This window comes from Erpetoichthys calabaricus, chromosome 1, assembly GCF_900747795.2.
Source record: "Erpetoichthys calabaricus chromosome 1, fErpCal1.3, whole genome shotgun sequence".
Classification (NCBI taxonomy): Eukaryota; Metazoa; Chordata; class Cladistia; order Polypteriformes; family Polypteridae; genus Erpetoichthys; species Erpetoichthys calabaricus.
In genome coordinates this window covers 85395364-85418690 of record NC_041394.2, presented here as the reverse complement: position 1 = coordinate 85418690, position 23327 = coordinate 85395364, and the positions used below count along the sequence as shown (strand labels likewise).

Genomic DNA, 23327 nt, shown 5'->3' with positions numbered 1-23327 from the left:
GCTAATTAACTTCTTTTGAATTAATTTTATTTGACTTGCTCTTGAAGACTCAGACCCATTAATTGTTTCTTTTTCCTTAATTAGTAGCCAAACAATAACGAGATACAAAATGAACCAAAACATGGCCAGCAAACTGTGTTGATTGTATAATATCTGAAAATAATGAAAGGTGATGGTCTCAGGAATGCTGATCTGCTCTTGTCCTTAAAACATTTGGGTCTTGTTCAAAAAGCGGACACCACTGTGTTTTGGTGGACTTTTGTTTTTTACTTTACTTTTGTTGATTAGGGACCCTGATGTACCTGGCCTTATCACCACGAACCCTAAGTTCAGGATTTGTAGCAGGGGTAGGCCAGTCTAAAACAAACTACAGGATGGACAATTTTAAGATTAGGCACCTTTTAAAATTTAAGGTCAGGCACCCGGTTGCTTTTGGAATCCGCTTTTTGAACAAGACCCAACATTTTAACAGTGCTCTTAGAAAAGAGAAAATCAACAATTTCACAAATGTATGCTATTGCATGATGAGAGCAGCAACAAGCCACAGAATTAAAGAAAGGGTTTAATTAACGAGAATCAGTGCCTAATTAAGCAACTGGTTGGAGTGAAATTCATTGGAGTTTCAGGCCCTAACTTAGTTGGTCTTTTGTTGGCTCACTCACTTCACATTTCACTTCTGTTTGGGTGCCATTTTAGGAAAGAAATAAAGCAATTCAGAGGAATGAGGAAGAAATTCAGAGGAACAAAACTTTAAAACAAGTCAATTAAAATTAATTCAAAAAAGTTAATTAGCAACAAAAACAGTGCACTAATTAAGAAAAGGGTTAGAATGAAAATATGCAACAACAACAACATTTATTTATATAGCACATTTTCATACAAAAGATGTAGCTCAAAGTGCTTTACATGATGAAGGAAAAGATAAAAGAAAAAACAACAAAATATAAAAATAAAATGAGGCAATAATAATTAACATAGAATAAAAGTAAGGTCCGAAGACCAGGGAGGACAGAAAAAACAAAAAAAAAAAAACTCCAGACAGCTGGAGAAAAAAACGAAATCTGTAGGTGTTCCAGGCCACGAGGTCACCCAGCCCCCTCTAGGCATTCTACCTAACATACTGTAATTGATCTCAATCAGTCATCATGGTTTTCAGGGTTTACATGGAAGAACTTGATGATGATGATCATGTGGACCTATGGCCTTTAATCCATCAATGTAGGGACAGCACAGTGCTTTGATTGGGTAGTGATTGCGCAGATCGCCACCACAAAAAAACGGAAAAAGAATGGTAGAGAAAGTAGGGGTTAGTATGCAGCCACTGGGGGTCTCTAGGACCGGAGCTGGGGACCCCTCCTATAGATTCTGTTATATTTTTGGGCACAAGGTGAATTAAACAGAAGCTTGGACCTACCCGCCATCTACAGTGTAGATTGTTTATGCTCTACTCATTTAGATGTGGACAGAGATTACGTTTATGGGTGACTTCGGGATAAGTGATTTCTCAAAATTGTTGTGTTACAACATAATTAATATCTGATATCTGATAATTTAATATCTGATTTGCACAGCTTACATATGGCTTTGATTTTATAAAGTTGTCCTTTACTGACACATCGTTTGAATCCACAGTAGGTCCATGCATCTGATTTAAGTGTCAAAGATGTTGGTTTCATTTAAAGAGGACACACCATTTCATGTGATATAGTAAAGTGCTTTTCCACAGAAACCTTAACAGGCACATTAGCAACATCTACTGGATTGGATGCCAAAAACAAAGATGAGCAAAAATCTACATATAACGATTGAGCAGGACAGAGATTCACGAGAGCAATCTTGAGATTCGTTAAAATAATTTAAACAAAAAATATCGATTAAACAGAAAATCAATATTTTTACCCAGGTCTGCTTAAGAAGGTAGAGATGGAGAGCATTTTCTTCAAAAGATGTGATTAAGTTTTGAAAGATTTCATTGCAGATAGAAGAGATACAGAGAAGAAAGACAGGAGGGACCTGTACTTATTCCAAGAGGAATGGAAGTTTCTTCTTATGTCAAGCACTTTAAGCCAAGCATAGTTCCCCTGCAAGTTGAACAAAGAATAGAAGAGAGAGTGTATGTAGCAGAGTCCGCTAACGACCAGAGCCACTTAAGTGTCAGTTTAAGGTTGGGAACCAGTTAACTCTGTTTCAGGTGACAGTCCATCACAAGGCATTCTCACACATAAACACACACAATTACATTCACTGGGCCAGTTAGATTTATTAATCAACCTTATGTGTGCTTATGAATCCACACACACACACACACACGCGCACACACACACACACACACACACACACACACACACACACACACAAGGGGAGAACAGAGCATGGATAAAACTGAGAACTGTGAGCAGCACCAACTAACAGCAGTACCATGCTACTCAGCTCGAAGAAGAAAATCCTAACGTTATGCATATCACAATTTGAGTACCATCATGAACCCTGTTTGTTCTGGGTATGTTGATTGACCTCAACTATTTAGTAGATGAAAGGAGAATGGGCAGAGGATGAATGGGGTGTGATAAATTAGACAATGTATTTTATCTTAGTACTAGCAAAATACCCACACTTCTCAGTGGAGAAGTAGTGTGTTAAAGAAGTTATGAAAAAGAAAAGGAAACATTTTAAAAATAACATAACATGATTGTCAATGTACTGTAATTGTCGTAGGCTTATTTTAGTATTGAGAGTGAATTTGATGATTGTAAAGAGTTTAATTTATGATTGTAAATGTTGTGTATGAGAAATGGACATTTTTAGGCAGGGAGCCAGCCATGTGGTAGGTACGCGGACAGCGGCCATGCGGAAAAAGGAAGAGGGACCAGGGGAAGCCCTTGTGCATCTCTGCCATGAAATGAATCGTCTGTTAACGAAAATAAGGAATGAAATCGCCAAAAGGAGAAGTCAGTTCCGAAGGTTACTTATGGCATAATGGTGATAACCACCAAAAAGAAGATGTTATTTTCGAAAGTTCATTACGGGGCATGGCACAAAATGAAACATACTTAACGTTTGTAAATACAGTGTAAATAGTGAGGAGGGGTTTCCCCTATCTATATATACAGTTTAGGGGGTACACCTGTTTTCCCCCCCTTCGGTGTTGCAATAGGACATGAAACATACCTAACTTTTATAAGTACACTGCAAGGAATGAGCACGCGAAATTTCAGCTTCCCACCTAAATGGAAAGTGGGACAATTAGTGATGAGTCAGTGAGGGCTTTGCCTTTTATATGTATAGATGAAAGAACACAGGGGATGCATAGAGGTTAGATGGTATAAAAGCACACAACTTTTTAAATCTTGGATCTTGTTCTATCACACAGTGATGAAGAGAGACCATAAATATAACTGCTGTCTTGAAACTTTGAAAATGTAGGTGGTCAAAGACACTCTTTGTGCCTTGTGCTCTTTATTTTTGTACAATGCTCATTACTGACTCCAATATACAGCTACAAATTATCAGTAACACACTGTGACGCCATTCCTCAATGGATTCTTGCTCTATACATTGTTCTTTTAGGTAACTCACTGTCTTTAGAAGGATGACTTGCTTTTGTTACACTAGTTGGAATTTGTGCAACAGCAATAAGCTTGCCATTTTTATAGTTTCCTTTGCAACTAAAAACGAAAGTGCTCATTGAAATGGTGGAATGCCAGCTTATGCAGTTGGTAACTCATCTGTGATACCATCCCAAGGCTTATGATATTTCACAGCACCATTATAATACAGTGGAACCTCGGTTTGCAAGTTACTTGGTTTACGAGTGTTTTGCAAGACGAGCAAAATTTTTAATAAATTTTGACTTGATAAACGAGCGAGGTCTTGCAGTACGAGCAGTATGTATACTCTTTGACTGCTGAGCGTCATGTGATCACAACTGAGCTGATGGTTCTTCTCTCTTTCGCTGCGGGATTGTGGGCAATCGTCTCCTATTCTCCGTCTGAGTCGGCGTGCCTCACTCATAGTAAACATCTGTATGAGCGTATACTGTTTACTACAGCATTAGCATTGTGACTGTGTGTGCGTGCGCTTGTGTGTGTGTGTGTGCTCGCTCGCGCGTGCGTGTGTGTATGTGTGTGTGCACACATCTTGCACACTAAAACACAAAGCTGAGTCTCAGTACTTTAGCAACACCAGCTTTATTCAGCTTGAAACAGACACAGCAGTCAGGCAGGGCCCTGCGCATTTATAATGTTCCTTGTTACTTGTATCACCCATCGACGGCATGTGCTTATAGCATGTCCGCGATCTTTTTGGATTCGCTTTTATGGCGAACTGTTACAGCGCTGGGAGACTGATTGCTTTGGGACGCTCTTCTGCATGTCGTCCTGTTGGGTGGAATCCCACAAGAGTTTAGAAACTCACTCACACCAGCTATGATTCTTTTCAAAGGTAAAGTGCAGTTTAATTTGTTTTATGTATTTTTACTTTATATTTTGTATTAATCATTTTTATATGAATAGTTTTGGGTTGTGGAACAAATCATCTGAGTTTCCATTATTTCTTATGGGGAAATTCACTTTGATATACGAGTGCTTTGGACTACGAACACGTTTCCGGAACGAATTATGCTCGCAAACAGAGGTTCCACTGTACTAACTTTTACAGTTATTGCATAGAGAAACAGTCAACATTTATGAGCTAGTCTATCCCTTACATTACTTTAGAGTTGAGAGTGACACTGCAGTTCATATCTTCTAATGCCTGCTGCCCAACTCTACTGGCACTGTCCAGTCAGCTCATCATGAATTCAAGTTGGGTGATGGAGTATAGGCACTAAAGTACCATACATGACTAAATACTTGATTCTTAGAATCAGAACCTTTTTATTAAAGCAAATTAGTAAATTATTGGAATTTATTCTGGAGAACCTGAATGCATCTATGTGGATGATTTGTACATATTAAAATCAAAAAATAAAACATAATACAACACAGTATGACAATATCTGTCTTACTATCCCTATGCACAAAGCAGTGATACTTAAATACTGAGTAAAACCACTAGCCTGGAAGATGGTTCTTGCTATAATGTACAGTAGGTGTTAATCCAGGAGCAGAGCAAATTCAGTTTATTTCAGAGGGTTTTGAAAGGAGGCCAATGCAGAAAGATCATTAGGTGCATGTTAAGTCAATCCAATGTAAAAGCCCTGTTTGCACCAGTGTGGCCAGAATGACTAGCACATGCATATAAAGCTTGAGTACAGCAGTACAGCAGTGCAGTAAGTCTAATGTTTCATTCCATCAGAGCCATAGATGTCATTACATGATTCACTGTGAAGCACAAAGAAGAAAAGATCATTTTTAAAATAAGCCAAGAGCTCATCCGCACACATAGACAGACATTCTTGGCATTGACTTTGATGGCGAGAGTGAAGTGAGGCTGTCTTTTAAGCATTGCTCGCTCGTATTCACTCTCTCTCTCTTATAGATGACCTTGTATTTTTTTTTTTTTTTGCTTTCATTACCCCCTCTCGCTTTTCTCTCTCTTTCTCCAGGCATTTGTCTAATTAATTTGATGTCAGAGTTGTTGACATGCCTGCTTTACCATCATGACAGGCAAATTAAAAATTGATTTCTACATCTAAATCCTTAACGCCCCCCCCACATCTTACTTTATCAACATTTCCAATTTAATACAGAAGATTTGCACACACATGTACAGCACATTTGTGAACAGCAATGTTGCACAAACACTCGCACCAACAAAGAGCTGAATGTTATCATCATCTTGGTTTCCCAGCCTGCATTTGGACACCAACTTTAGCAAAGATTTTTTTTTCTGAAGCCAATTCATCTGTCTCTGTCAGTGCAGCTAGAAAGAGTTTGCACAAAAAAGAAATCTCCCTGTTATGCGTCAGTGCCAGACAGATGCAAAATGAAATGAACATACATTTTAATGAATTAGCTATTTTTGGCAGAGCAACATAATCCAGCATTCAGACTGGAATACTCAAGCCTTCAGAACAGAACCAAATCAGGAAAAGAACATGTGTATATAAATTGAATTGAGCATAACTTTTATGAAAGAAGATCATGTAGCTGCTATTACCAAGCAATTGTGCTTCTTGAAAACTTTAAACCTCAAGATGGAATTGTTAAAAAACATCTATTGAACAAGCTTCATCAAGTTCTGAGCACATTCTAGCAGCACTGGAAAAATATGAGAGTCACCCACAGACAGGTCACCAATCCATTGTAAGACTCCTGCCTGAACCCAGCCTCACTTATATGTGACCGCTTAGTTGAATGGGTCATTATTGTGATGTGTACAGATTACAGTGAAATTCTTACTTGCATGTACTGCTAATTGACATGTAATTTGTCAATATTCTCTGGCAATTCAGTTTTATCAGTAAAGTTAATATTCACTTCTTTGGAATGTGGGAGGAGAACTTGGCACCTGGGAGGAAGACACAAACTCCAGACAGACAGTGAATGGGCTGGGATTCAAATCCACTGCCAGGCAGCAGTGCTAACCACTGCACCATCATTCCACATGTAGGTGAAAACAGAGATGAAATATTCTGTTTTTTTTCTTGTGGACTGGAAAAGTGGCACAGCCATGAGCACAGGTTACCTCACAGATTGAATGTCTTGGGAACGAATTCCATAAGCCAGTGGTTTTCTGTGAGTGTTCTTCCAAAATTGTGAATGGGTTTCCTATGGGTTCTGTGGTTTTCGTTCACCACCCTCAAAGACGTGTGTGTTAAAGGCCATTCCAAATTGGATTCTTTGTGAGCATAAGTTTGTCTGCCTCATGAGTGGTCACTGCCAGTGGTACACTGTTGCCTGTTACGATTGCTGCTCAAGGTTGCTTCTTGCACTGAACCCAGTATAGTTGGGATTGAATTAAAGCTGATTGAGAATGCTATGTCCTTTTTTCTTTGTCTTCCCATTGAGCTTGTTTGCCTTGACTTTATACTCTTGGCCTTGAGAAAGGTAGCGTCTTCCTCCAGTTTAGGAAAAGAAAAGTCACACTGGGATTCTGTTCAAGTCAGGGAATAAATTCCCTGAATATTTGTCACCCCTGCAATTGTTCCTCTTGATTTGGTTTTGAAATAGTGCCTCAAGCTCTAAATTAAATATCATGAAGAGCCCAAGCCTAGGTTTAATTATAAAAATACACGAGGCATGGACGAACAAAGGAAAATAACAGATTAATCAGAAATGAGAAGCATAATCCTATTGCCCTGCTGAGTTTGCCTGCCACTGGTGTGGCTCCTAAATACCAGTTGGGTGAACTGGCTTTCTCACATTTAAAGCACCACATGCCTTCCTTCTCTCTCTGACATGTTTATGTCCATGTCAACTAACATTTACACTAAGCCACTTGTTATATACAGTATACACTATTTTTACACTAAGTTGAACAGCCTGTTCAACATTTTTCTTAATAGGAGTAGTTTTAAAATCACACCTTTGAAGTTATTTGTGCAGCCATATCTGGAATCACTTTCTGAGTCAGGAATGCCTGTATAAAATCTCAAGCTGTTATGTTACAGTACTCTCCTTGGGGTCCCAGTACCACTACATCCTTATAAGAGCTTTGAGCATAGTAAAGGTGCATTATAAATAAAATGATTAAATAATATCATTATTATTGTTATAATTGTTTGATTTCCAATCTGTTTTATAATGAACAGTAACCTGCAACCCTCTAATGTCCTGAGAGAATAATGCTAAGTTTCCTTTAGTCCTCCAAGACAGGTTGTCGTAATTCTTATTTTTTTGATTTAATGAATAATTTGGGTAGATTATCTTTTAATTTTGAATAACTAAATTATTTACATGTTGGTTATTGTTATTTAACTGCCATTTTGTGCTCATTTCATGAACTTTTTGTTGCCAATCACATGACTGTCAGCAGTGCAACATGTTACTCATAATCATATAATAATGTTGGCATCCAAGATTTTGGATAAATGCAAAGAATCTTGCTTTGCAATTACTATAATTATTTTGGGAAAGATTTTTAGGCAGTGAGGACTTTTTAGTTTGTTTTTTTCTGACCAAACAATTTTGTTTTCTGGTCCATCACTAAATCAAATCCCTGGTCCTGTGGGACGAGCGCTACTGTTGCTCACAAAACCTCTGTCTCATTGTGGTGCTCCTGGAGAATTTCTTTTTGACACATTGTCTTGTTAAAGAGGCCTTTTTGATTATATTGGCAGGTAGAATTGATCACTGATTGATTTACTTATTTGTTTTCTTCATTTGCTTCTATCTGGTGGAAGAGCACTGTTGCTTCGCTACTGTTGCCTTGTATGTTAAATACTATTACGGTATATAAATGTATATAGCCTCACATCTATTTTCTGGACACATTTATTGCAATGTAATATCATTTGGAACTGGAGCTATTTATGGTAGGTTTAGATACCAGTCCTGGATGGGAATGCCAGTTCATCTCAGGGCACACTTGTGAACATATGTATACTGGGCCATTTAAGCTGGTGTGTACATCTGGAAACCAGAGTACAGTGATATCTCTGGTCACGACCGTAATTCGTTCCAAAACTCTGGACGCGACACGATTTGGTCGCGACCTGAACGTAATTTCCCCATAAGATTGTATGTAAATAAAATTAATCTGTTCCAGACTGTACGAACTGTATGTAAATATATTTTTTTGCACAAAAATAGTTAATTATGCCATAGAATGCACAGTGTAATAGTAAACTAAATGTAAAAACATTGAATAACACTGAGAAAACCTTGAACAACAGAGAAAACTAACATTGTAAGAGTTCGCGCTAGACCCTTATGAACCGCTCGCTGTAAACACTTTTTTTATGAGTTTTAAGCACAGGGAAAAAAAATGAAATGCCACTTCTCTTGCAAAACTTTTCAAACCATCCTCTACTGGCTTTAAATTCCTGACCTTCTCCACTCGAAGAATGATTTTTTTTCAGCAAATCGCCATGAATCTTCCTGGCTTTCTCGCATATGATCGACTCGCTTACGCTATCCCCTGCAAGTTGCTTCTCGTTCAAGCACACTAGCAACAGTTTTTCCACCTCTTCCAGCACTTGAGGCCTCTGCTTGGTTAACATTATAACTCATTTTGCAACATCAGCTGCTTTGTTAGGCCCTGTATACGCAAACAAAAGAAAATGGGAAACGGAGAATGGCAAATCATTGGCGTGTATGAACACATGTAGGGAAACTGGGCGCCAGTGTTTTTGTTCGCCACCAGAGCGTGTGGTTGTGAACAGATTAAAAGTTTTGGCAGACTTTTTGATCGTAACCTGATTTGTACATGTTCGGAAACGTTCGTGATCAGAGGTTCTACTGTACATAGTAAAAAGACATGATGACTCCACACAGACTGAGTGAGACCCATGTCTCTGAAACCATGGGGCAGCAACATGAACCACTATGGTGTGTATATTGGTATATCCATCAAATTCATATATTTTCTAACCTGTTTATCTAGTTTGTGTTTGGTGAACCAGTGGTAATATTTAACATGAAAACACCTCAGAAATAGTGATTTAAAGTTCAAATGAATACTGAATGCCCCTCATGGTTTGCCTCTGTGCAGCATTGTCCTTTCCAAACCCTGTAGTGTGGTGTATCTATTTGATCATGCAAACATTCCATCTGTTTTCACATACTCTTTCTCAAACCTTTCACTTGTCAAATCATGTTACTGCTTTTCTGTCCCCTTCCACAGGTGGTGTATAAGAACAATGACTTCAAGCTGGAGCTTTCTCGGTTAGCCAAAGAGGGAGATCCAAAAATGAAGTTGCATGGCGATGTTGTGTTTCGCTGTGAGAATGTAGCATCCCTTGACCCGGTGACTTTTGAGACCCCTGAAGCTTATATTGCCCTTCCAAAGTGGAACACCAAGAGGACTGGGTCAATTTCCTTTGATTTTCGGACCACTGAGCCAAATGGTTTGCTGCTGTTTAGCCATGGTCGGTTACAGCCCCCCAAGGAGGGTCGATCAGAAAGATTGCAGAAGGCTGATTACTTTGCGATTGAGCTGCTGGATGGATATTTATTCTTACTCTTAGATATGGGATCTGGGGCAATCAAGATGAGAGCCAGCAACAAAAAGGTGAATGATGGAGAATGGAGCCATGTGGACTTTCAACGGGATGGCCGAAAAGGTAAGAATTTAACTAAGGTGCTGGTTTCTTTAATTGGCTTCTTCATGTTTATTTTTTTTCCTACATGTCCCAATTAGGTGCACTTAATAATAATAATGTTCACTGCATACCTGAATATGATCATTAACTGATTAAATTGTCAGTTTTGCACACCTTTTCATATTTCATCAGTGTGAATTTTTATGTATTATATATTAAAAACTTTATTACAGGTACAGGTAAACTTATTTATAGTGTCACAACTATATTGTTGGACAAATACAGACTGAAACACAAGTAACTTGAGTGCATAAGGGGAGGCACTGACAGTGTGATGTGAAGAATTGCAGTATACATACAGTATAATTATCCATTGATCCATTTTTGGGTGCAATTGCATTAAATATGAAGGCAAATAACATTTTTGTCATATCTTGCCTGTTTGTCCTAAGGAAACAAATTTCCTCCCAGTAGGCTGATTTTGTTGCTGCCGTTGAATAGATCTTACTGTATAAATTGTTGAAATTTCATAACCTCCCATTAAAATGCATTGGTGAATTAAAAAAAAAATCTTTTTAAAACAGAGAATTATTCTGTACAACATTTTACTCTTTCAAATTTATTTAAGAGAGGTTATTTCAACTTGTGTATTTTCCTGTTTTACATGACAGATAACAGATCCTGATGTTAAAACAAATTCCCAAGGAACACGCCATCACAACAATTACTTACATGTGCATATGGCACACTTCAACACAGATTTTAACTCTCAATTGGATGCTTCTTTCAAAAATTGTATGTTTAAGAAATTAGCCACAGATCCTCCACAAACAGTAACTAGCAATAGGACATCAATCAATCAATGCAATTATTACATGACATGAGTTGGAATCTGATATCAAATCAAAACTATCCGCTACCACAAACCTTTTTAGACTTTGTTTTCAACTATATGAATTTTTAAAATGCTAAGTGAAAAATTTGTTTTATGTAATCTACTACATATAATTATATTTATGTAGTAGATTACATAAAACACATTTGGTTTTCATGAAGAAATGTGATATGCAAATATTAAAAGTGTTCCAACTTTAAAAACAGATATCTAAGTTCCACAACGCATATGAATGTACATTTTCTAACTTGCTTTAACCATCTTAGATTATATACCATATCTCGCAGAGGACACATACACAATAAAAAAAGTATATGAATATGGGAAAAAAGAAGGATGTGTGTCTACCAGAGGTGACTGCTGTAAGACTAGAACGGAAGCTCCGCTCCTTCTAAAATGTCACAAAGAAAATTTGTCAAATATGTACTGTTGCATTTGCACTGCTATTACAAAGAGAGTGCTAGAACATGTTCAGCTTCTTGGCTAGTTAATTCAGAATCAGCAATAATTTCTTGTAGGTCCTCTGACGTGATTTTTTTTCTCATACAGTCCCATGGCAGCGCGATCCATTAAAACCGATTGAAGTGCAGCTTCACTGGACTTCAATGGCGCTTCAGAATATGCTTTGTGTTCAGTGTGGCACCGCTAGATGTTTATTGGACAAATGTTTCAGACCATCATTTCCAGAGAAGCTCAGCGTATCTGGGAGTAAATGTGATAGTGGGCTGGCCAGGATGCTGGGCTACTGCATGATGATTGGAGGAAATGTCTGGATCTCTTTCTGATTGACAGCGTTTTGGCATGGGAGCATTTCAAGTTCAGTCCCATGCGGATTTTTGGCAAGTGAAGTCATGAGACACGCTGCTGCTTGTATTCTGTTATTTACTAGTGATATATATATAGCCCACTATTTTCATTTGTGCATATCCTACTGTAAATAAAAACATAAATAGAGCGTTCTTGAGTTTGCTCCTTGTTTCAGTTTAGTAAAATTCATCATTTGATAGTGTTCCTTATGAGGAGAGATTCAAAATTAAACAGCAAGGCAAATTCAAAGTTCAGGGAAAAGTAACCAGTCTTATCAACTCTCCTTGTATGACAAGGTGTTGCTGGCTGACTGGAAGTGCTGTGACTAAGAGAATGTTCTGTTGGCCATGCCTCTTAATGAAACCATCTCAGGTTGTTTAGTCAAAACTGAGTTTCTGGTTCTGGCTAACTTAACAGGACATGCAAAAGACATGAGAAAAGCAATGAACACGTGGGTTCATGTGCACAATTAAGATGCCTTGGCAGGGTCAGAGTAGAACATGCAGTTCATAATGATGTTCACATTCAGGTTGCAAAACAAAACGAAACTATGAAAAAAACAGGGCTTTTCTTAACCGCCTAATTGACGTCACTTCACTGCTTGGCCATCAAGAGCTGACATTCAGAGAGCATGATGAGTGTCGTCAGTCAGCTAAAAAGGGAAATTACAGAGACGTCTTTGAAACATTATACAAATATGATTCTCTCTTGACGACATACTTCCAGCCATCTTCTATTTTTTTCTGGTATGTCCCATTCCATTCAAAATGATTTTATTTCTGCTGTTGCAGCCACTGTTGTTGATGAAACCAAAGGTCAAACTGAAACTGCTCCCTTTTTTCCATGGCTGGTAGATGAGACAACTGAAATTTCATGTCGTGTACAACTGTCTGTCATAATTCGATACTGCAGGTCAGATTCAGGAGCGATTTGTTGGACTTTTTGATGTTTTGGGGGGCGAGATGCCCAGTGTGTCTTTGAAGTTCTAAACATGCAGGGCTACAGTTACAAAGAAAAACTTGGGGCTGCTGTCATGGCTTCCTCTCTGAATGGACTTCAGGCTAAAGTTAAAGCAACAGCCCCCAGTGCAATGCTTGTACACTGCTATTCACACAAACTGAACCTGGTGTTGCCTCAGGGGGCAAAATGCTTGTTTGAATCCAGAATGTGTTTTGCATTTCTCTCTTGGTTTGCTACAGTTTTTTCTAAATCTACCAAGTGGATGTCTATTCTCGAGTCTGTAGGATGTTCAAGGTTGCCCAGAAACACTCCTGCTCAGTGGAACTTTACATAACGAACAGTGAACAACTATGATGGGCTGCTGAAGACTTTTGAAAAGATTATTGAGGATGAGACCATAGTAGGAGGACACACTCAATGTTGCCAAAGGCTTCTTAAGGGCACTGGAGAATTTTGTGTGTGTTTGAATGTATATGAACAAATCTCCTCAGAAACTGATGTGGTCTTTGAGATTGTGCAGCAGATGGCTATGGATGTTCTTTACTACAAACGAAGAACTGAGAGTCTCCTTTGTTTTGCAAAAGCGAAAAGGTCAGAGGTGGTTTTCAAAGCTGTTTTTGCAAAAGTGTCAAGTCTCACATCACACCCTCAAAATGAGCCTAGGCAAAATCATCGGTGTCTGTCACAGTTGCAGGAGCCCTAGGAGCATTACAGAAGTCTATACATGGAGATTCTAGACAATCTTATGGAGCAGATTTCTTAGTGTTTTTCAAATTTGGAAAGTATGCACTTCCTAGAACTAATCAATCCAGGGAAATTTGATGAAATGAGACAGGTGTTTCCTAAGGAGTTATTCCAAAGTGTCTCCCCTTTGATGTAGGGATACTGCGATCCGAACTCCAAGTCCTATATTCAAATCATGACTTGTAGGAATAGAGGGGTAAGCTGTGTGATTTCTTGGTGTTTTTTAAAAACATGTTGTTGGATAGTGGAATACCTTAGCTGTACAAGCTATTGCCTTTAGTGGCACCAATTGGAGCTACATCAGCAGTTGTAGAGAGGAGCTTCTTCTGCTTAAAATGAGTCAGGTCGTACAGCCTAACACAAGTGGCCAAAACCATTTAAGCAACCTTCCTCTGCTGGCCATTGAGAGGAAATTGTCAGATCTCTGCAAAGGACTTCCAGATGGTATGACACGGTCACAGACAATTTCCTACAAAAAGAAAGGAGGGCAAAATTTACATATAAATAACATAATGCTATAATTGACTAATTTTATGATGTAGGACTAAAATGTGCTTCCTCTGTTTGAAAGACCTATAGCACCCACTGGTGTCTACATAACCATTTAAACAGTAAATCACTGTGATGTTCTGATTATTTATGACTACTCAGACTTTAATACATATTTTTAGAGGGTCTGAGCTTATCATGGCAGAAATGGGTGAAAGATAAATCTGCATTCCAGAGTGATCCATTGCAGGGCATGCATGTGCCCCAATCATTTTTAGTGCGCAGACAAAACCTTAAGTGGACATGAAATCACCACAAAAATTGGACTGAACTGGACTGGGAATTAAAGTAACATTGATAAGTGAAAAAATCCTGCTGCCCCACTAGTTTTGATCTATTACAAAGTTCCCTGTCTAACTGGTGTTGGTGGCTTGAACACTTTTGCAGCTCACAATGCTTAAGTTCACACACAAACTTCAAACAAGCACATTATCTGTTATCTCTAAACACCTCTGAGCATACTACCTTCCTACCAGTGAGGTTGTGACTACCTCTATATTCAGTGAATCTCAATAATGAGCAGCCATTTATGGTACTGTAAATACCTGCCTTGAGTTGCTCCCAGGCTAACCCTGATATCACTTGTTTGATGGCAGGCACCATAAGGTGCCAATGGTATCAGGTTACTGTTTTCTAGTAGAGCATGTGACCACTGCATCTCTGAAGCCTTTCCTTTTTAAGGTTCAGATTCCCCCTAAGAACATTTGATCTGCCAGACCTCCCTTTTTAAAACAGTAGGAACTTTCCATTCTTATCCATCATTGTAGGGAATGTTTCCAGATTCCGTTGTTACCATTGTCTTTAGTTAGCAGATGTCACTGTGAAGACTTGTTAATATTTAGATGGTGCCTCTGTCTAGATGCAGTGGGTTTTTGAGGATCTCTCCAGTAACCATTTTGAGCTTCAGTCTCTTTTCTCAAAACTGTCGCATTGGTCACTTCCAAACTTCATGTCGTTTTTGCCCTTGGTGACACACATATGTATTCAGTGAAGGTTCAATGTAAGAGGCTTTCAAATCTGAACAAAATCTGTCTTTGAATTAACTGCATATACAGTAGTTTTTGAATTCATAAGAGATCTGTAATTGTGAAGCTACTTCACAAAGTTATATAGTAATGCTGTGAAATTTGGCACAAACAAGTACATTCACTCTCTTACAATGGCTGCTGCTCTGCAGGGTGCAGTGTTATCTGCACCTATACGTGTTAATTAGTATTGGACTCTATTTTAAAAAAAACTACTCAGAATGGAATCTTTTAACAAATACATAGAAGTGATGGTGTTCTAAGAAATAACTTAGTATTTCCAAATGTACAAAAAAAAAAAACTTAACACATAGCTTTCAAAGAAGAAGTTTAATAAGTGGCGTATCCTGTGAAAAAGACATCATCTGTAATTACATTTGGCAATTTCTGCCAATCTTAAAATGTCACCTTTGTTCCTAAGGTTCAAGCATTGAGTAACAAAGGAAAGCCTTTAGTAAAAGATTTAATTCTCAAATAATGAATAAACAAAGTAAAAAATAAATAGACAAAGAATTGGTGGTTTTGATTTGTGCTTTTTGTTTGTGAATCTGTTTTTTATCCTAATAACGGGTAAGATTTTCTGTGATCCAACACTACCAAATGTCCTTGACTACTGTTTTGCTACTTCTTAAAGAAAGACCTAAATAAATATCTTACATCAACAATTTTTCCATGGGACACCTCTATCTATTAGAGGTTGAACAAGAAATTGTTACAGTAGAGAATTCCAGTATTTTTGCATATGTTGTGTTATCAGTGCATCAAGGACAAATATCAGGATTTTTTGTGTGTATTTTTGTACAGTATGTTAATATAGAGGCAATGCAGCTATACTCAAATTTGTGGTACACCATCTATAAGAGTTTATAAGCAGCACGTTATTGGTACTCGCATAACATAAAGTACAGATGGTTCACCCCAAATGTTAGCAGTGCCACAAAGATCTGTATATCAAATTCTCCACCTACCATTAAATGGACCACTGAGGTTCATCTTTCTTTTCACAGTTCACCTGTTAGACTAAAGGAAGATCTTAATATGAAATATTCAATTTACATGCACAGTAATGCAAACAATGAAGCCATATGAAAAGATAAAGCTGAATGTCAAGTAGAAAATCTTTTGTATAACCAATAACTTGCCTGACTATTCTGGTTATAGAGAAAAAGAGAAGGAATATGGAGTATCAGGCATAACTAAATTGTCTGTTGGACAAAGTTTCATAAATAATATTTGAATAAGTTGATAAAAAGAGTAACTAAGCTACTCTGCTGCTCGCTAGCTCTCTATTATAATCATTAACCCGCACATAACTGAAGAGTCAAGACTTCATAAATAGTTAAAAGATATTCCTGCATGGCTGCACACAAAACATAAAGGGAGAAAAATAAATAAATACAGGGAGTGAACTTATTCATTGTCAGAGCAGACAAGAAGTAGAAATAAAGAGAAACAAAAACTAAATCAAATGTCAGAACCCAAATATGCAAAATGGGACTTGTGGTTAAATACACAAGCAAAAGTCCTAACACTATGTTCTCTTACCCATCCATCCATCCATCCATTTTCCAACCTGCTGAATCCGAACACAGGGTCACGGGGGTCTGCTGGAGCCAATCCCAGCCAACACAGGGCACAAGGCAGGAACCAATCCTTGGCAGGGTGCCAACCCACCGCAGGGCACACACAAACACATCCACACACCACGCACACCCTAGGGCCAATTTAGAATCGCCAATCCACCTAACCTGCATGTCTTTGGAGTGTGGGAGGAAACCAGAGCACCCGGAGGAAACCCTCGCAGACACGGGGAGAGCATGCAAGCTCCACGCAGGGAGGACCCGGGAAGCGAACCCGGGTCTCCTAACTGCGAGGCAGCAGTGCTACCACTGCGCCACCGTGCCGCCCCCCCATCCATCCATCTTCCAAACCAATTATTCAGAACTTGGTTGCAGGGGAGACAGAGCCTATCCAACATTGGGAACATGGCAGGAATAATTCATGCTTGGGGTGCCAGTCCATCGCAGAGTGAACACACACACACACACCTCCACAGACAAAAAACACACACACACTAGGAGCAATTTAGCATTGCCAATGTCCCAAACATACATGGCTTTGGACTATGGGAGGAAACCAGGGCACCCAGAAGAAACCCACGCAGACAAAAAAGAGAACAGCCAAACTACATGCAGGGAGAACCCAGAAAGCGATCCCCAGTCTCTTTATTTCCAGGAAGCAGCTCTACAAATAAATTGAGTCTATTGCTTTGCTTATTAGATGCAATAAATCAAAACATTTCTACCTCTAGAGGCATGATTTCAACTTTACCTTCAGTCAATTTGAAAGGGGATAATGTATTGCAATATATTCCAAAAATGAATTGCAGTATTATTGTTTCATGACCTATCTGCCTAGATATACTGCATGCGATTAAAGAAGAAGATGCCGTTATAGAGTTACTTCACATCCAGAATAATGCCAACAGACCTAGTAATGTCAAAATGTGAGACAACTGAGAACTCGCAGTACCAACAGGAGATAAACCAAACCTTTGTCAATCCAAAACCTTTGCTTACCATATGCAGTTTGCCTACCTGTTTACCACCCCAAAGCACCTATCACTTAAACTTTTTCCCAAAAAACATTATCTTGATCTCTTTTCGTCCTGCCTTTAATTTAGTTTCTCCTCCCACCTTCAAATTCAGTGAGCCTACTGGTATTATATAGTTTTAAACTCCTTAAGAAGATCATTTCAGACAATTCTCAGGGTCATTTCTGGGCTTAGGGGTGGCTCTACTTAGATTAAAGCAACTCATCTCTGTACCTTTAGGACCTATGTAGCCCTTAAAGGGCCATGTTTCTCATTAAAAGAAAAACAGAGTTTTACCCTGCCCAGATGTCTGCTAAGGGCTTCAATTCTACAAGGTGATGGTTAATAACTGGTCACTCACCAGTCTTACCCCCTACAAATGCAACATAGCTGCAGTTCTTGTATCTTGGGATTTTATACTGGTTAGAAAGCCTCGAACGTTTAATAACCCTTGTTAACTTCACTCAGTCTTTGAGAGTAAGTGTACTGAGAGATTCTATTCCAAACCTTCCCAAAGCACCATTCTTTTGTTCTGCTACCACTAAGTAATAGTATATTATATCTCAGGTTCCTACCACATGCTTATGTCCAAGCACATTCTAACGATGCTCCTATTCCCATAAGAACACTGGGAAGAGTGTTAGAAGTCATTTAATAGTCTTTTTTTCTTGGGACTATATATACCCCTTATCCAGTACTAAGCCCTCTTGGTGGTATTTTTGATCAGCTGGGTAACCCTTCTTAATATAGTATAAAATCAGAATCTTTTCAGTTCTTTGAATTTATTGTTTTTCAAATAAAATCATAGCTGTGTTTCAGCACTACACCCAATTCACACATGCAAATGTTTTCATCTAGAAAAGTGATATTTTGCCCAGTTGGTCTTTACTCCTTAGCCTATTATTTGTGCTCATTTTTTGTTTAGCATACTTTAATTATTTTCAGTTTTCTGCAGTTAATGATGGGAATTTTCTTATCTCAGCTGGCACTTAGCCTATAACATTTTGAAGCCTGCAGAACTGTTAACTGTTTCTAATTAATCAAACAATTATGGTCATGAAATAATTAATAGCGTTTAGCGAGACACATCAGCCCTTGAGGACTAGAATTAAATACTCATAACTTGTTTGAATGTATAGAGTTGGAATAGAACCTGGAAGTCATAGAGATCCTTAAACATCAGCGTATTGCAAAGTGACTAAAAATTAATGATATAGTCTCCCGTGAAACCACATTAAATGAAATTTAACGATAAGGTACAGCAGTATATGAAAACCAATCACAAGCTGAATATTGTGCACCTGATGCTGAGAGGCTCAATTATCTCATGTGTCTTATCATTATTTAACATGCCTTCCTCATTATGTGTGAAATATGTTATTCTTTTTGGAAAAACGTATCTACTGTAGATATCCATTTAAGATTTTTTGCTTCCACTGAATTATTATCAATCCAAAACAATTAGTTACCTTAAGTATTGTAACTCCACAATTAAATCACTCTTGATCTAAAGAATTAGCACTGCACATTCAGTAATATATTGTAATTCGGAGGAAATAACAGAGCTCAGATATGGCAGCCATGTTTCTTCAGCATCAGGTTTAAATACTGTTCACTGTTCACTTAACGTTTATTTGGCAGACACCTTTACAGAAGGCAATTTGTATAAGCTGACTCATAGCTAAGCACTGAGTATATAATCATTGCTGTGATAGCTTCAAAGAGGAAACATTATCTTTAGTAGGATAAAGTCAAATAAATAATTTGCATACTGTGACAACACATGTAATCAAGGAGTATTTGTGTCAGGACTTCAATCACCATCCAACACTCAAGTGTCAAGACTTACAAAAGACCAAACCTAAGCTAAGGATCATTGAGGGTCCCATTTAACTGGCATCTCCACTTTGGAACCCCATCACCAACTCCTCTGCCACTCTTGTCCCGTCCTTGTGCCTCCTTTTAAATCTCCTCTAGTGTGCTCAAAAACGCTTACACGCTTCTCTGTATACGAGTCACTCATATGTTTAAAGTCTTTTTATATATAAACATACGTAACTCTTTGTTGAATCAAATAACATTTTTAAACAGAAAATACTTATACAGTATATTGAGTAACCACTCTTCATTGGGAATTAATTTTCCATGCCTTTTTTGTATCAAGAAATTCTACTTTCTCGCTGTCAGTTTTGTTCCTTCTTTTTCCACTCTCATATTATTGTATGTTCCAGTGTTTCGTTTTCTAACTGTCTTTCACTTTCCTTTGCCATTCTAAGGTTAGCAGATATACTTGTTTTATTATTCTTTAGATCTGCTTTGATTTTATAGAATACCATTTGTGCCAGAATTAAATAAATAAAATTTAAATCATGAAATAAACAAAAATAAATAAAATGACAATTATGAAATAATCACACATAAAAAGAGGTACAGTATATTTAAATAAGTCAATAAATTGTAAAAAAGCATAATTTATAAAAGTAATCTAATAATTAATAAAAGTCATAGAATAATTATGAAATACAATATTATCATTTTATTATTGTTACAGGTTTTATTACAAAAGGGCTGTATTTTAACATCTCTGTACTTTTGCATATGATTATTTCCACTTTATTTATTTAATTTTGGTAGAAATGGTATTCAATAGTATTTTAACTTTCTCTCAAACATTTTTTTTCTCTGCTCCCCATGATGCTTTGTGAAGCCAGTCTGTCATCACAGAGCTGTAGCAGCTGGTACAGAACTTTCCAGGGTACTGTAAGATCACTGCCCAATCTGATTCCATGAAAAAAACAAACAAACAAACAAACAAAACCAGAGTGTTTTCAACTAGTGGGAACATTTAACTATTAATAATATCAAACCCAGTCCCTTATAGCGGCTTTGTGACACATCCAATGTGTGCCCCAAGATTGAAGTTCTATGACTACAATGATATTTAAATTTTTACTTATTGCTACTTTGCTCCCCATTTGTTGTATTTTGTTTGTGGTTGTCGTTCTGTGTCTTTTGTTATTTGTGGCACAGTAGCACAGTGGTTAGCACTGCTTCATCACAGCTCAGATCACATACTGTATTTGGCAACAATAATCGGTCCAGCATAGTTGGAAGACACTACTTTAGCCCTGTGTGGCACTTAAAAGACCATTGTACCATTATAATCCACTCAAAGCTAGTTTAGTTTCTTCTCCATTTCCCAAACAATTCTGAGATTTTTCCAAGCTCATGGCATCACTATTTGGCACTATTGCCTCTGCTTATTGAAGCAGATACCAAGGCATACTGCCTTACCAACTTTATTGTTAAAATAGTATTCAAAATGCCAAATTAATACTTGCATAATAATACTATTAGTAAGTTGTTTTAATGATCTTAATATTAAGTATAGTTTTAGCAGTACTGGACCAGGCCAAAGGGATACCCATGTAACTTCTGGTTTCAGCAGATGGGTGGTCCTTTCCAGGGGGTGGGACTGGACTGTGTATCTGCCTGGGGGGGTTGCCAAACAGGATCCTGAGCTGTTTCATTGTGTGGTGGGTGCAGTAATGCACTGCACCAGTGCCTGCACCCCAACCTGATCTGACCTGAGTAGCAGTACCAATTATGGTATAGTAGCAGAAGAAATAGCAACAGTAGTAATACATACTACTGTTCCTGTTAGTAGTAATATTAATATAGTAGTAGAATATATATTTGGAAATATATTTAATAAATATATTTGTATCTGTACATACATATCAACTAAATTTGTGTATATATTTAATACATTTTGCATATTTTTAAATGTATTTAAAATATATTTTCAATTAATAAAGAAGTGAATGATAAGAGTGATGGAGATGGAAGAACATGGGACACCTGCTTGCATGCCAAGTATGAAAATGAATGCTGTTTTACAGTTATAAACACATACACCTGCATCAGTATTAAGATCTATATTCTTTACTCTGGTTTGCACAAATTGGAGTTTCTGTTGTGTGTTTGTTACTCTCTACATATTCACTGCATTCATTTCTGTATGTTGAGCACTTTTTTAATTTCAGTTTGTTTCTTATACTATTTGGGAAAATATAGGCATGAGTGAAATCTAAAGTGTCATCCACAAGCTGTACATAGAAATAAGTATATGAAGTATAGTAAAAACATAACAAGCATAAATGTTGTACTCCTTAGAATCTATTTTTGAACACTAATAATATATTAACTTCGTCTGACTCGAAGTTAACAAATGTAATAAAAATAGAATGCACTGTAGCACGGAAGAGTTTAGGAGAAATTTCTTTGATTTGATAGTAGGTACCCAAAAAACTTTGGTTGATGAGGGCCCATACGATGGGAATAAGTTATACTGTGCTGAAAACTGTAGTGAAAAATGGAAATACGGAGTGGAAAAACAATGAGCAATGGAATCACGGTTCCCCTCACCAACACCATCAACTTCCCTAATACTCTATCACAGCAGACACACCTCTGCTCTGTTAAATCATTATTGTCACTATGGAAGTTTACTAATAACGTCCACTTTTCAGCTACTTTAAACCACTAGTCAAGAGAATAATTAATTCAGAGACACAGATTACATCTCTTTGTGGAAACCAAGGGAAAGCCCATTTGAACATGAAGAGAACATACATATTCATTATACAGAGCAGACAGTTGAATTCAAGACCCAATAACTGTGAGGCTGCAGAACTAAGCATTTGCACCACTGTGTTGGAGTCTTTACCATATAACATCAAAAAATTGATTACAAAGCAGAGGAATGGGGTATACTTGAAATAGTTTATTGCACATTTTAAATGCTGATAGTTTCTCCAATAATAACACATTGTTACTTCATATGTTAGCAGATGAGTCAGGCTTCTTCTATCTGTTTTGCACATTTTTAAATATTTAGCATTAGTGGTTTTAAGGGAAAATGCAATTAAATACAAAAATTTGCATTTGTTCCTCTTCTAATGAACAGGTCAGGTTGGGGAGCAAGTACTTGTACAGCACGTTGCTACACCCACCACACGACGAAACAATTCGAGATACCAGTTGGCAACCCTCCAGGCGGACAAACGATCCTGTCCTACCCTCAGGAAATGACCATCTATTTGTGCAGCCAGGCGTTATGTGGGCATCCCCTTGGCCTGGTCCAGCCACTCGGATCCTCATCAATGAGTATCCTACGGGCAGAATTACCCTCAGGGAACCATGCCACATGGCCGTAGTACCGTAAGTGACTCTCCCTCAGAATGCAGGTAATGTGCCTCATTCGGAACTCTGTGAGCTCATTCAACTTAAAGTCAAACAAGTTGTACCCAATGGTTCTCTGAAGAGACACAGTACCAAAGGAGTCTTCATCTCAGGTCACTACCCAATGCTCTCCCAATCTGTCTATTGACTTCATAGGAAGAGTCACCAGAGACATGAATGTCACTGCTGAGGTAAGTAAACCTCTCGACAAGGTTGACATTCTCTGTGCAGATTGGACTTTGGTTTTTATCCAGGACACTCGCAAACTCAGACTCCTCACTCAGTCTCTTGAGAGCCCCAATCAGAGCCTTCATTGACTCTGTGAAGATAACAGCATTGTCTACAAAGTCAAGATACCCCTGAGCC

General features: G+C 37.9%; 1 protein-coding gene across 3 annotated transcripts in view; it reads left to right on the top strand.

The window, feature by feature from the left end:
• Positions 1–23327, top strand: part of LOC114652793 (neurexin-2-like) — a 1491103-nt gene that overhangs the window by 519149 nt on the left and 948627 nt on the right. For all 3 annotated transcript variants that reach the window (XM_051920100.1, XM_028803111.2, XM_051920099.1), the window contains exon 5: positions 9727–10165. In XM_051920100.1, coding sequence (XP_051776060.1) covers positions 9727–10165 — 439 coding nt within the window. The remainder of the gene's footprint in view (positions 1–9726; positions 10166–23327) is intronic.